The sequence below is a fragment of the Chlorocebus sabaeus genome, chromosome 10 (assembly GCF_047675955.1).
Source record: "Chlorocebus sabaeus isolate Y175 chromosome 10, mChlSab1.0.hap1, whole genome shotgun sequence".
Lineage (NCBI taxonomy): Eukaryota > Metazoa > Chordata > Mammalia > Primates > Cercopithecidae > Chlorocebus > Chlorocebus sabaeus.
In genome coordinates this window covers 65,094,207-65,110,608 of record NC_132913.1, presented here as the reverse complement: position 1 = coordinate 65,110,608, position 16,402 = coordinate 65,094,207, and the positions used below count along the sequence as shown (strand labels likewise).

Here is a 16,402-nt window from a genome sequence, read left to right as displayed (position 1 = left end):
AATATATTATATATTGACATATGAACTTCATACATATTTATAGGAAAAGGTGAGGAAGGACTTGTACCAACCTGTTAATAATTGCTATCTCTACAGATGGCAGGGTTATTTGTGCTTTAAATTTTTCATGTGTTCATATTATTTCTATAATCATGAAAAATTTTAAGATATTCTAAAATCTTAGACTCTCTATATCTTATATGAAATTACGTCTTACCAGGTTATTGTGAGTCTTCTTAAGATTATAAACAATTATCGAAAACCATGATTGAAATAATACAATATCTGAACAAGTCAACTTGCCTTGCTGTATCTTTGAGGAATTCAGATGGATTATTTTCTATTCGCCTTTGCCTTTGTTTCTTGGGATTGATTCCAACTAGGAGCATTGTCTGAGATTGTCCCAATAGCATGTACATAAACTGCATTTGCAGATGACCTGCTCTTGTATTAGGTGACTTCTTAGAATGCATACTCTATTTACAAATATCTTCACCATTACAATCATTCTGTCCTTGCTTTCAACTGGCATTGTGCCTCTGAATTCAATTTTCTTTAGTTAGTTGCACTTTAGTTTATCATCTGTGACACTTTCTGCCCTTCTCTTCTTATTAGATTCCAAGAACACATTAAAACAAATACACTAATGCAAAATAAGCCATTATTTAGTCAATCTAAGGTATTATATTCTATTGTTTAATTCAATATTTCCTTCCATTTGTATAGTTATGGAGAGAATTTTCAGAGCCATCACATGCAGTATTTGCTTTTTGCCTGCAATAAGAATGAACACTTTGACTCAACATTTAAATAGGAAAGGTTCATTCAGCAAAGGGAATGTCAGAAATTAACTAAAAAGTAGGGCAGTCCTTATGCATGAATGGATTTGGTGGTCCATTTATTTGTTACAAATTCAGGAGAGGTAGGAAACCCATCAGCACCTAGATCTCCTCTGCCATGGAAGACCAATGCCCAGAGTTACACAATTAACACTAAGGTGGTGTGATCTAAACTCTGTAGCTCTTCAGTCCCATGCAGTTCTTCCATGTAAAGTTTTCCTCTGATTTTTTAAAGCCTATTATAGACAACTCAATAGTACTTATCCTTGTCATGTAGCACTTAAAGATAATGGGGCTCCAGGCTCTGAGATTCTGTGACTGAGAGCGTTAAAGCCCATTTTGCCTGGCAGATCTTTGTGATGGAGCACTCCCGCACCCCCACAGTGGCTGCTGAGAGCTAGCCTGGCAGGAGAGGTCATTCTCTATTCTCTGTAACACCTTCTGGTCTATCAGTTATGCTTCTGTTACGAAGGGAAATGTGCAAAATTGAAAACATTAAGAGACAAAGCTCTGTGCATCAGCTGAAATTCATTTGCTCTTGTCAATCTTCTCTCAGTTTCTGTTACTTAGTGTGAACCAGTTTGAGAACCTTTCCTGAGAAGAAGGGTAGATTGGACAGTGAACATAAGAATTACAGATGAGCAGGAGGGGAAGGAAGGTTAGAGGTTAGAAGTTAGGGGGATTACTAAGACTTAAATAAAATATAGAATGGGGAAGCAGTGGGTAGTGAAAACAAATACAAGTCCCACAGTTCTAAGAATCCAACAGACCTTGCTGCATGGGCAGTGGAGAAAATGCCTCAGCTCCAAGCATGATCATTCATTTTGTCAGGAATTTAAAGAACCATGTATAGACACTATTCTACAAGCCATTAGGATTGATCCTATGTGTAGATAAGACAGACCAAACTCAATTCTCTCTCTCTTATTTCATGGAAATCAAGGGACTGACTTGGAACATTGGCTCCCTCAGCTTGTCTGGCTGCTAGAATTTCTCACCAATAGATTACCTTTGGGGAGAAAGTATTGCTTTAGATTATTGTTAAAGTTGTACATATCTTTCTAGAGAAAGGAAATACACTGAACATTAATAAATTGTATTATATTATCACCAATTTATTTAACATTTCCTTTGACCACCTTTGAGAGACTGGAAAATATAACAAGTACATGTTGATGGCTCCAAGAGCTAAACCATCTTTAATTAGATCCATTAATTGGAAAGGCCCCATGAGGACAGAAACTAGGTAACATTTTTAAGTAGACATACCTTTGATTGGAAAGAACTAAGCATTCCCAGAAATATATTTAGTTTAACTGTTGCCTTCTAGAAAGGCTGCTTTGTCTCACATGGTCTAACTTTTGAGACTTTAATGGTGTGAATGTTAAACCAAGAATGACCAAGCGGCACCGTGTGGAACAATAGAGCAGATTTTTTTGGCAGGTGTTCCTTTCAATATTAGTAATATTTGTATTTGTAAAACTCCTTACAAATTTTGAAACCCTTTCACACACAAATTTTCATAAAACAACTTGGAAAACAAGAAAAAGCACAAAGATCAGAATCAGCTGTGAGGCCGAAATATGAAGATAACCAATGTTACCATTTTGGTGTGCAGGAGATAAATATTAATGATAAAATTGAGGCATTGAAACTTTGGGTGACTTCGTTGGGGTGGTGTGGCTGATGGGCATTTTTTAGCTCCGTTGACTGATTTGATATGGAGAGTTGGGGTTATCTGGTGAACAGGAATGATTCTTTCCTTTATACTTGCTTATTACTCTTTCTCCCTGTTTGGAATCTATTTAGACATCCTGTGCTTCTTTCATCTCCCTTCTCCTTTTCTTCCAGCCCTTGCAAAGGATAAAATGAACTCCTGGGCCTTGCCTTTTCATATGGTTACATGAACTAACCTGGATTAGCACAGTTTTCCAGAAACAACAGCTGCTACCTCAAACAGGCAATTATTGTTCCTAGTTTGTAAATTTTTGATAATAAACACAGGTAATTTAGGCAATTTTTAGGGAATTAGGGAATTTCATTAATGATTTTTGAATTTCATTAGGGAATTTCATTAATGATTTTAAAATGGAAAAATTCACTCTCCTCACACTCTGCCATCCTTCCTTATTCTCCTCTCCCACCTAATTGGCCTCATCAAGCATGTTGACCATCACCATTCCTTAGCCTCTCCTCCTTCCCTCAACCATGATGGAAACACTTTAAAGACACCCTCTGCATTCTCTGATGCTTCACCTCTTCTCCTGTGCTCAGCCCATACAAGACTCAAGCTCTGAATAGACGCAGCTCTGCTTTCTCAGTGTGACCTTCCTCTCTTCCAGGACTAACCACTTGAATTTTATTCCTGATCACATCCTTTCTTCCCTTGACCATTTTTGCCTTCAATTATCCCACTATGTTGCTAAATTCAGTAAGCCATTTTCAGTCCTTATCTTATTAGACTTTTCTATGGCATTGGACACTGTTGCTTCCCCTAAGTTCTACTTAGAAAATAACTTCTTCCCTTATGGACAAATTACCTGTGTTTATTATCTAAAATTTACAAACTAGGAACAATAATTTTTAAATTCTCATAGCCAAGAAATTCAAAGGAAACTATTATGGTCATAATTTTTTCAGGATCCTTCAATGTATATAATATGCTTTTGTATAACCACAGGCATGTACACCATTATAATTTAATGTATTAAATATTTTCCATATGAGTAACTGTTCTTCTATAGCATGATTTTAATTAGATGCATAATATTCTGTTGTATGAATTACTATTATTTACTTAACCAACTCCCTCCAGTTGAATATTCATGTTATTCTAATAAATCACTAAGATAAATAATGCCATGGTTCACACTTTTACATGTAAAGCTATGTGCATAGCTTTGATAATTATCACAGGATAAATTCCTAGATATGAAATTGACAGGTCAAAGAGTAGGTATTTATACTTTTTAGGCTCTGGATACACATCAATAAACCTATTTCCAGAAAGGTTGTAGAAATCTGTTCACACATTATAGATGCAGTAAAGCCTTCAGGTTAAGAGCATGAGCTTTGGAGTTCTTGTCCATCCCTGTCACTGATATCACCTTTTTCTTCTAGCACTAAATATTGTGTTCCCCAATATCCAATTTTTAGTCTTTTTGTTGGACAAGTTCTCTCTTGCAATAACCATGCAATTAACTTAAATCTTACCCATGCAATTCACACAGAGGACTGATGACTCCAAGATTAGTATCTCCAGCCCCTCCCACTTGTAAGGTGTGTCCATTTGGAGTTCGTATCATTTCCCTCAAATTTCCTGTGTTCCCCACTTCAAGGAACTCTTCCACGTTTACTCAAGCCAGAAACCTTAATGTTATCTATCCTCCATAGGGATGGGAGAGTGCATACTCCCACTTTCCCAGAAAAAAAAAAAGACTCTTTGGGGGAACTGTAGTGCTTTAAAAGTGATGGGTAAACAAAATTCTCTTGTATTTAACTGGCGAGCAGCCTAAGGTTTGTTTTTCTCACCACCAGCTTCTAAATTGTCTTTCTTACTGCATGTTCCTTTTCTTCTTGCCCATTGTGACCTGTCCCTCAGCTGCCCAGATTTCGTAGGAGAGGTTAGACAGAGGCTACTGTTGTCCCAGAGTTGGCAGAGACAATTGTGTTTACTACTTGGTGCTGCCTCAGACCCAGTGGTCTGTACAATATGTGACCCTCCCTCAGCAAAACAAAGCAGACCCAGCCATCTTAGTGCTGCTATGGCTAGCCTAAGTCTATAGATTATACCTCTCTAAAATTGGCTTTCTTCTCTTCATGCTTACTGGTATTGCCTTAATTCAGATTTTATCCTTAGGGAGAGGAAGAAAACCAGTTTGTTTTTTTGGAAGATAACTTTGATGGATGTGTTTGCCTTTGGCTGTGCTGCTTTGAGCCAGTCTCTCTCATTCAAGGCAGTTAATCTCTGTAAGTCTCATCTGATAAGAGAGGATGATAACAGTACCTACTTCATGGGGTGGTTGTAAAAAGTATAAAATAATGCATAAGAAAGTGCTGAGCAGAGTGCCAGATACAGAGTGAACATCCAACAAATGTGAGCTTATCATCATCATTGTTGTCTTTGAAGACTCACTGTAAAGGATCTCAAGCTGCTCCTGATTTCTCTAAACAGAGTTCGTTGTCTTTCCAATAGTGTTTGAACGTCCTCTACTTGGACACTTATTTTATCTCAATATTTCTATCTTTCCTAGACTGTGAGTAGCTCAAGGGTAATGACTATTTGAATTCATTTTTCTATCCTCAACACTAAGCAATGTGTCTGGTGCATAGGAGGTGGTAAATAAATATTTTTTGGAAGAGTACACTGGATGAATGATTTATGCTTATGTTTTTGTTTCTGTGTCTGGAATTCTCAAATATCAATTGATGTAATTCACTCTGTTAACAAACTAAAAAAGGAAAAATCACATAATCTAAAATTACATAACTAAAAGGTATAAGAATTAAGGAATAAGATGACGTGATCATGTGGCAAGAAAATCCAAAACACTTTACAGGTAAGATATTAAAGTTAATAATTGAATGTAGCAAGATTGATGGAAACAAATTTAATATTAAAAAGTCAATTATATTTTTATGTACCAATTACAAGCATTAGAAAATAAAATACTGATGTCATTTACAATAACATGAAGTTTTTAAACGTCAAGATACAAATATAACAAATTATGTGTAAGAACACTGGGTGGGAAACTACCAAACTTTGCTAAGAGAAATTTTAAGAGCCTTAAAAAAATTAAGAGATATTTATGGATTGAAAGACTCTGTTTTGTATAGGTGTCAATTCTCCCCCAAATTGTTAGATTCAAAAAATACCAATAAAAATCCCAGGAATGTATACGTATGTGTATAAACTGCAAATTGATTCTAAAATTTACATGTAAATGCCAGAGGTCAAAAATAGTCAAGACAATCTTGAAAAAGTACAAAGTTGGAGGATTTGCACTACCAGATACTGCGCCTTATTACACAACCGTGTTATTTAAGACAATATGGTACTGGCATAAGGGCAGATACCTAGATCAATGGAATAGAACAGAGAGTTCAGAAACAGATCCAAATATATATGGACAGTTGATTAATGAAAGCGATGGCACAGTAGAGTGCTGGGAAGAGGTATTGCTTTTTCCCTCAAAACAGTGCTGGAGCAATTGAATATCCATTTCAAAAAAAAAAAGAAATTTTGACTCCTAGCTCATATTATACATGAAAATCATTTTCAGTTGGATTATAAATTTAAATGTGAAAGTTAAAACAATAAAGATTCTAGGAAAAGCATAGAAGAATATCTTCATGAGGTTGGAGTACGGAAAGATTTCTTGAATAAAACCAAAAAAATACTAACCATAAATTTAACTATTGAAATATTTGACTATATCATATTAGGGACCTCTGAATAAAAAGACACCATTAAAAGAGTGGAAAAACAAGCCATAGAATAAGACAAATATTTGTAATACATATATCTTGCAGAGGGCTCTTATCCAGAAGAAACTTTTACAAGCCAATTTTTAAAAATCAGACAACCCAACAAGAAAAAGTCCAAAGTTCTGAACAGGCGCTTCATGGAAGAGAGTAGAAATAGATGATAAGTATATGAAAAGTTGTTCAACCTCATTAATCATAAGTAGGAAAATTATAAATTTATTGTCCAAATTTGGACACTTTTGAGAATGAAAGGCATATTATTAAATAATTATGTCAGGAAAACAGACTTAAACCAGGATTTATGGTCACCCTAGTCATCAGAGATAATCAAATTACTTTCACAAGGAGATGCAACCACATATCTATCAGAATTGTCAAAAATTTTTTTTGAAGCCTAACAACATCAAATGTTGGTGATGATACAAATCAACTGGAACTCTCATACACTTCTGGTTAGAAAGTAAATTGGTACAAGTACTTTGCAAAACTTTAAAAATATGTATTTTGAAGCTGAACTTGTGAATAACTCAGCAATTTTATTGTAAGTATATGCCTATCAGAAATGCATATGTGCACTAAGTATATACAAGAATTTAGGGGCATGAAGGTGGCTTCTGGGGTGGTGATAATATTCTATGTGTTGATCTTGGTGGTAATTGCATAGATCTGTTCATTTTGTAAAAATCCATTAAGCTGCATACTTACAATTTTGGGGCCTTTCTACATGCATGTTAATCTTCAAAAGACATTGAAAAAGAGAAACTAACATATTGGTACAATGAATAGAAGATATCTGGAAAATTAACTTCTCAAAGAGAAATGTCGAAAGGAAAAAAATCCAAATATAAAATTTAGCTGTGTAAATTAACTTCTAGTTTCAAGTGTTTAAAATATGTGGCTCTTGCCTTCAACAAAGAATATTTTAAAATATATTTTTATCTCAATATCCATGATCCAAAACCTTCATATCTTATTGTTTTCTCCTATTGTATCAGAACACTAGATTGACCTTCCTCACTGAAAATCAAAGTCATGTTAATTCACTAAGACCCTTTCACTCTCAGTGGTTTCGCTCTAGCAATTCACATATGGACCATTGTTTTTAATATTAAATGGAGTTTGTTACTCAATGTTTGATGTTGATAATTGTACCTCTGTATTTTAAATGTCACCTCCTGACATCTTTTGGGGTACAGAGGAAAATCTTCAAACCTCTACATCTATCTTACCATTTTTGTATATAGATTTGACAACATACATAATTATTTAGTAACAGTAAAAATATACAGTATTAAAAGTAAATGTAAATATGACAGCTTTATAGGCACAAATACATTTTACTAACAAGTGTACCCAGTCAAAGATAAAAATTGATCACTGGTTTAATTAAAATGCTTTGAATACCCAGAGGAGAAACAGTTGCTGGAATTCTTGTCTGGTGGTATGGTCATGATCAAGATAGTTTTATGTCCAGCTCTCTATGGCTGCAGGGATTGAAGGAAGTCATGTTGGTTTGGGATTTTTTGGGTTGATTCATGTTTGGCTTGGGTTTGATTTCTTTAGGATGTTCATTGTGATTAAGGAGGCAGGTGAGTGAGTTTTTGCATTACAAAATTAGGTTACAGTGTATAAAATAACTTTTAAAAAGTTATTTTTGAATATCTGTTATGAAGAATGGGAAAAAATGTAAATCAAAAATGAATAGTTAATATTCAATTTTAATTAACTTCTTTCTTGTTTCCTAGGCGGACCAGATATCTGGTTTTCACATAAGATCTGTTCTCTGTGTCCCTATTTGGAATAGCAACCACCAAATAATTGGTAAGAGATGACCTAAATAGTTAAACTGTTTGAATAAAGAAACAGAAATTTGCTTTAAAATACTCCCATATCGATCTAATTAAACTAAAGAGCTTCTGCACAGCAAAAGAAACTACCATCGGAGTGAACAGGCAACCTACAGAATGGGAGAAAATTTTTGCAATCTACTCATCTGACAAAGGGCTAATATCCAGAACCTACAGAGAACTCAAACAAATTTACAAGAAAAAAACAAACAACCCCATCAAAAAGTGGGCAAAAGATATGGACAGATGCTTCTCAAAAGCAGACATTCATACAGCCAACAGACACATGAAAAAATGCTCATCATCACTGGCCATCAGAGAAATGCAAATCAAAACCACAATGAGATACCATCTCACACCAGTTAGAATGGCAATCATTAAAAAGTTAGGAAACAACAGGTGCTGCAGAGGATGTGGAGAAATAGGAACACTTTTACACTGTTGGCGGGACTGTAAACTAGTTCAACCGTTGTGGAAGACAGTGTGGCAATTCCTCAAGGATCTAGAACTGGAAGTACCATTTGACCTAGCCATCCCATTACTGGGGATATACCCAAAGGATTATAAATCATGCTGCTATAAAGACACATGCACACGTATGTTTATTGCGGCACTATTCACAATAGCAAAGACTTGGAATCAACCCAAATGTCCATCAGTGACAGACTGGATTAAGATAATGCGGCACATATACACCATGGAATACTATGCAGCTATAAAAAAGGATGAGTTTGTGTCCTTTGTAGGGACATGGATGCAGCTGGAAACCATCATTCTCAGCAAACTATCGCAAGAACAGAAAACCAAACACCGCATGTTCTCACTCATAGGCGGGAACTGAACAATGAGAACACTTGGACACAGGAAGGGGAACATCACACACCAGGGCCTATTGTGGGGACGGGGGAGAGGGGAGGGATAGCATTAGGAGATATACCTAATGTAAATGACGAGTTAATGGGTGTAGCACACCAACATGGCACATGTATACATATGTAACAAACCTGCACGTTGTGCACATGTATCCTAGAACTTAAGTATAATAATAAAAATAAAAAACAAAAAAATAAAGATCACCTAGAGCAAAAAAAAAAAAAAAAAAAGTAATGGCAAAAACTGCAATTACTTTTGCACCAAGCTAATACAAAGTCTAATGAAAGTTCCCATCAGTACTTTTGTTTGTAATAACAAAAAACTGCAAACAACCCGTATGTCCATAATAGTAGAATGGATAGATTGAGGTATATAGTCATTCAATAGAATACCAACACAGTAGTGAAAATGAGCGTAAATTTTTGCTATACAAACAATGTGGATTAATTACAGGAAAATAAAAAAATAAAAATAAAAATAAAATACTCCCACATCCTTTTTATGTGTTCCCTCTTTTTATGGCCAGGACTCTTCAAACTATGTCTCACACTCTTGTGTAATTTCGTAAGCGCAGACTGCTAATGAATCAACACTCTCCACAACTTGAACAAATATTAAGTTGAAAGAACCAATAAATTTTAAAGTTGGAGAGAATCTGAGTTATCAACCAATAGAACTCTTTTATCTCACCCTGTGGAAATAGAGGCAGAGAGAGAGGGAAAAAAAGCCAGAGAGTGAGAGAGAGACAAATGACTTCAAGAAAGCCACAAAGTTAGTAGCAAGGTCAGGAATAAAACTCAGGTTTCCTAACTCCTAGTACAGACTTTCTTACTATGTCAATGTGATTACATCTGTGCTTTTATACATGGTGTAAAGGAAAAGAAAGAAAGAACATTCTCTATTGGACATAATACTGCGCATGCATTTTCTGCCTGGGCAGTTCTGAAATAGGCCACATTTTCCTCACAATAAGGGAATCATGGGCAAAAACAGCTTCCAATTTTTCTCTTCTTCCATTCCCCTTTCCTTCTCCTCAAAAAACTCAATTAGGAAAGCATCAAATTCAAGAAAGAAGCCCAGGCAAGGAGAATTCATGATTGAAATAGAGAAGTCATGAAGGATGGAGGAATTAGTTGAAATTACTGAAACACAATAAAAATGTGACTTTTTTCCCTATGAGATGTAAGAACACTAATTCATTTGGTAACTGATTCATCTATTTGCCTTTCTCTGCTTCCCCCTAAAATTGCCTGTTAAAGTCTAAAACACTGCTGCTTATTAAAGGATTTAGTATTCTGTGAGTGTTTTTAAGATCTGAATTCTGAGATAGTTTTTTTCATTAGCTTAATCTGCATAAGAATATTAGTATGTTACTGAATATAAAGAATATTCTAAGATTTGGGATCTAAGCCTCTAGTACAAAGACTTAAACTACATCATGCACCGAGTTTTAAATAAATTTATTTTTAAAGAGAAAGTCCATAGGAAACACCATGTGTTACCTGTAATCTCATAGTCCTGCATTTCAATCCTAAAAGTAAACATCCATTATTACTTCAAAATTAGGACTGTAGTTTGCCTGGTTACATGCTAATAGTTTTGTGTTTCAATATTTATATATATGTCTTCTTGCATACGATGACTTACCTCCATGGTGGAAAGTTGGGTGTTTTTAAAAATACAAGCATACTTTAGAATTACAGCTAGTTTTTTTTTGTGTGTGTACTAAATGGGGACACAGGCTACTGGTTTTCAAGATAGTTGATTTTTCTTGTTAAACCTGTGTATTTTGAAAGTCATGCCCTGAAACATCTGGTATAATACTAGAAATGAACTTTGGAAAAAGTAATCACTCATAAATTAAGTTTTTTAGAACTATATGTACCCCCTGGTAGCAGGAAACAGAACTGACTTTGCTTTTGAAGGTTAACTGTATTATATCAACTTTCATTGCTTGTAGTAATTCCTAACATTTCTTGAATGTTTATTCTGAGTGAAGCAATGCGCTAAATGAACATTCTAACATCTCATTTAATCTTCATAACCCTCTTAGTTAACATGTTAATCCCCATTTTACAGATGAGGAAATTGACTGCTAAAAAATTTAGGTAATGTGCCCAAGGTCACACACCTGATGGTGGAGTTGAAATTTGAACTCAGACCGTCTAAGTCCAAATCTTATGCTCTTAATCACAATGTCATACTGCCTCTTTCAAGTATTGTGCTTCAGATAATTTTATATATATATATATATATATATATATATATATTCAGTTGAAATATATATATATAACTGAATACACACACATATTCAGCTACATATATACTCAGTTGTATATGGGGGATATATTAGAGTTACTGTAACTAGTCATCTAAAATCAGATTAAAGCCTTGGTAGAACTCCAAACTTTACTGAGATCTAGTCTAAATAAATCGGCCTTCAAGAGAGACTGCATTGTCCTACATCTCAGATTTATTCTCATGAAATCGGCAGGCACTTGAGAGACCAGAGTTTAAAGTGAGTGCAGTTCCCTAAAGAAGGCATAGAGTTAGCTGTGGCTACTCTATTAGAGAAACACAATGTCCAGTACTAAAAATGACCACATAATCCACTCTTTCCCCACAGGAGTGGCTCAAGTGTTAAATAGACTTGATGGGAAACCTTTTGATGATGCGGATCAACGACTTTTTGAGGTAAGAAAATAAGTTAATAAACCAAGTTTTATATGGAGTCATCAAGAGTCCCCTGGTTGCAGCCTGCCCAAATTCGAAAAGACAAACAATTATTAATCAATTATTATTATACTCAAATGGAGGGCAAAATTTACAGGAAGATTTAAGGAATATGTAAATGCTTAAGTGAGATTTGATCCTATGTTTTACAAACTGGATTATTTTGTAACCATCCATTATTTTTATCCTAATTTTGTTACAGAATTACCCTCTCTTTCCCTCAAAGTGTTATTTTCTTATTTTTGTCTTGCTTGTGTGTGTTCAGAGTCATGAAACCCTGAGCCAGCTCTGCCAGGTGTACTGTCCTCACATTTCTCTTGTTTACATGCTTCCATTAATTCACTCCAGGCACTCTAGCTGGAGAAGTTAGTCTTGTATGGGCTTCCTCATAGACTGTACCAGTAGCCAACATGAAGACCCATGATTATCTTTCTTTAGTCAAGAATACCTCATAGCTTCTTTATTAATGGTTCTAACTCAATCCTCCTTCCCCTTAACACTTACCTTATGGTTACATTAACTTGGTTTCTTTACCAAAGTATTTTATAGCCTAGCAACTAAAAGAGGTTGCTTTGGTTAAATAGAATAGATTAACTAAAATCAGTCCACAACCTAAATAAATTAAGAACCCATTTAAACAGACTGTAAGTATGTTTTTAAACATATGAAGTAGTTTCTCTACAATAACATTAAATTCATAATTTTTCCTCATGTGCGGTGTGAGCTATAAACTTGTCATATAACAATAGTAATTAAGAATTTTAATGTGCCTATTTTCCCAAGGCCTACCTCTGTGTACAGTAAGATTGTATTTTCAGACCCATCCCTGGTGACTGCCTGCTTTCATATTAGATTTTGCCAATGAGTTGCTGCAATGTTTAATTAGCAGGTTCGCTCTTTCCTAGGCTTTTGTCATCTTTTGTGGACTTGGCATCAACAACACAATTATGTATGATCAAGTGAAGAAGTCCTGGGCCAAGCAGTCTGTGGCTCTTGATGTAAGTACGGTATTTATGTCAGGTTTGTATGCTGTCAGCTCTAATTTTATGAGAGAAAAAATTTCCCTGGTTATGGGATTTAATCTCTCAAATTTTAATTATCTATTCATTGGGCCTTAATCATTTTAGGTTGTGGGTTTAAATCTCATGAAGTCCGGAGAAACACAATGTTGCGTATAATTTCAGGGGTTCACAGATGCCCTGAAGCTCATTCATATAAGTACTATGTTTAGATGTAGATTTTTAAAATTACATTTATTAAATAGTGACAATCCAAAGATAATTTGGCAGGATTTCAAATTTATTTTAAACTTAGGTTTGAATATATATAGATAATCTATAAAGTCACAACTTTTCTTATCATAGGAGAAAACTTCACTATGAGGATATATGACCTAGATGGGGAAAACTACTCCTGTCATTATCTGATTCCCTTTCTTCCTCCCTCCCCCAACACATGTCCCATCAAGAACCTCAACCTGTTCCCATGTCTGCACACATGTCCTCTCAGACACTAACTTCCAAAAGAGCAGTTGTAATCTACCCCTGAATCTCAGACGCTTGTTTTGACTTAAGACTTATTTTTAATCTAGCTTCTGCTCCATAGACTTTTTTTTTTGAGTCTCACTCTGTTGCCCAGGCTGGAGTATGGTGGTGCCATCTCGGCTCACTGCAACCTCCATATCCTGGGTTCAAGCAATTCTCCTGCCTCAGCCTCCCAAGTAGCTGGGATTACAGGCATGCACCACCATGCCCAGCTGATTTTTGTATTTTTAGAAGAGATGGGGTTTTACTATGTTGTCCAGGCTGGTCTCGACCTCCTGACCTCAGGTGATCTGCCCGCCTTGACCTCCCAAAGTGCTGGGATTACAGGCATGAGCCACCACACCTGGCCTGCTCTGTAGATTTTGCCAAATATTTTCTTTACATCTATGAAATACTTACTAAGTAGGCAAGATAAAATGTCAGTGCCAAGATGAAAGTATATAGAAGAGTATGATATAATACACATGAAATCTTCAAAGTATTCTATTTGTCAAGCCAGATATAAGAAGTAGGCAAACTGATGTTACCTGCACTGCTCTGATTTGAGATGTAAAAGGTGTAAAATTATAGTTACTCTCTATATGCTTTTAATTTTATGGCTAAATCATGAATTCTAGAAGCACGGGGATTTTTATTTGGAATGCCTAGCAGGGTGCTTAGCACAAAGGTGGGATTTATTGAATAATTTTTTAATGGAGGGTGGGAGGGAAAGAAAGAGGAAGGAAAGAATCCCTTACCTTGGTAAGGGATGCTTTTTGTTCTTCTGAGACAGCCCTGCTTTGTTTAATATGTAATATCTTTTTATAGTAAGGACTAAAAACAGTATAGGATGAATCAATAAATGAGTGAACTGTAAATATGCAACCAACCGATGAGAATCATTAGTAGAGCATTAAGGGTTGTGTGCAGAACTATTTTCAAATCCTGGATCTGTCACTCACCTCAATTGTGAGAATTAAATGAGGTGAAGCATGTGAAGATGTTAATAAGCATTCAACAAAATCATAGCAATAATACTATTATTATTTGCAGTAGTATATTTATTACTGAGAAATCACCATGGACTGGGGGGAAATAGCAAAGGACAGGAATTTAGAACAGCAAATGTTGAGTTATACCTCCTTCACCATCATCAAATTCTCATCTCCACAGTGTTGTTTCACCCATTGTTTTTCAGTACCCGCAGCTATAAAAAGAAGGACACACCATACACTAGTCCCATCTAAATCCTACTTCATTATGTCACAGTATAATTAACACACAAAGAGAAAACATCCTACATATGCCCATATTTTCACTCCTCACCTACCTCTGGCACATCATCATCCTCTTGAGAAGGAGCTAGAATAACTGGGTTCCAGCATGAATAGCCATTTACCCCCAGATGGGAAGATTCAGTAAAAGATACCACTCTTACTGGCACTACCCCTACCCCAATGAACCACATTTACCGTTACCTAGAAAACACTCATGTACCCTAGAATTTCTGGCCACAATCTCCTTACCCATGAATTGCTTATTTCAGTTCATAGTGAACACCTCTTGTTTATATAACTCAGATCCCTCCATCCTTAGACACAAAAATTATTACCGACTCTGACAAATCTCAGCCCAACTCTTAACCTTGCCACAATCTTAAACTTTCAAGAAGTTGACTTACAGGTGTTGACTTGTATGTTCCACATGCTTTATTTTGTGCCAGTGTCGAAAGTGGCATTCCCAGTCAGAATTATGGCGTTGCCATCTTGCTCTCGCCGCTTCCACTCTCAGCCAACTTCCACCCCACCGAGTATGAAATTCTTGACACTAGTGATCAGGTGGCATCCACCCCACTCCCTGGCCTGGGAATCCATATACAAGAGTATCTGGAAGGATTTCTTACCCTGAGGACTTTACAAAGACAAAAAATGATTTTTTGAGAGCCACTAAACCCAAACTCAGGAATGACATATACATATATTATAATATACATCAACTTCTGAATAAATATATGTTTTTAAATGTATGTATTTATACATATTATATATGAATATGTGTAAGTGTAATATTTTTCTAAATATTTCTGTTAAAAGTATGTATTTATAACTTGCTTAGTCCCATAAAAGATTTGAGCTACTTTATGAGAATATAAATGATCCAACAAATTTTTAAAAAAATAAAATAGTAATAACAGAACTGAGAAAGAGAGAAAGCCAGGAGAAACAGAACCAAATGCCATGTTATCCTTCCATCGTTTCTATCCCTTCTTTCTGAGATCCTGGGCTAGCCCTTTGCCCTTTTCCATTGTGGCTAAGGAAAAATTCCCCACTCAGGTGTGCCCAGGTTCCTCTTCTCCTTGTGTGGTTTCATTTTTGCTTATTCTCTTCCATTATTGTTCTCCTTGACCTTGACCCCAAAACAGCTGTGTCTAAATGTAGCTCTTTCAGTCCCATAACCTTATTGCAGTGTCTTTTTTTTTTTTTTTTTTTTTTTTTTTTTTTTTTTTTTTTTTTTTCAGTTAGCAACAAGAGTGGAGGGAAATAATCCATTCCACAGCACTCAGTGACAAAACCACCCTAGAATCTTTTCCTTCCTTAAAAAGGGAGCACAAGTAGTTCATGGCCTAGAGAGTTAATGGGAATACACGTCTTGCTGTGTTGTTCGTGAGACTCAAGAAACAGCACCACACTGTTCTCTTCTGTCTTTTAAAAATCCTATCCCCCAAAGCATTTTTTCATAAAAATACTTCCATCCATGGTACATCCTCTGAAAGTAAATATTCTCCAGATAAATTCCCTGGAAAGATTAATAATCCCCACAAATGGGGCAGAGTCTCTAAAACACTCAGAGCTCACTGGAAGTACCCTTAAAAAAAAAGACAGGGCTTTACCTTTACTTTTTTTCTCCCAAACAGTCGCTGATTTCTATATATTTATTTAATACTGGCTCCTTTTCCTAATGATTTTGTTACCGGGAAGTACAGGAATCCTCAGTTCATGTCTTACTTGGGAGAAAGAATTCAGCCAAGAGACCAATTAGTACTGTAAGCAAAAGATCTATTGAAAGAAAATAAAGAGTATAGAGTTTATTGAGGGAA

General features: G+C 35.6%; 1 protein-coding gene across 1 annotated transcript in view; it reads left to right on the top strand.

The window, feature by feature from the left end:
• Nucleotides 1-16,402, top strand: part of PDE11A (phosphodiesterase 11A) — a 455,494-nt gene that overhangs the window by 250,855 nt on the left and 188,237 nt on the right. Inside the window, exons 7-9 of the mRNA XM_073019839.1 lie at nucleotides 8,075-8,150; nucleotides 11,676-11,743; nucleotides 12,688-12,780. Coding sequence (XP_072875940.1) covers nucleotides 8,075-8,150; nucleotides 11,676-11,743; nucleotides 12,688-12,780 — 237 coding nt within the window. The remainder of the gene's footprint in view (nucleotides 1-8,074; nucleotides 8,151-11,675; nucleotides 11,744-12,687; nucleotides 12,781-16,402) is intronic.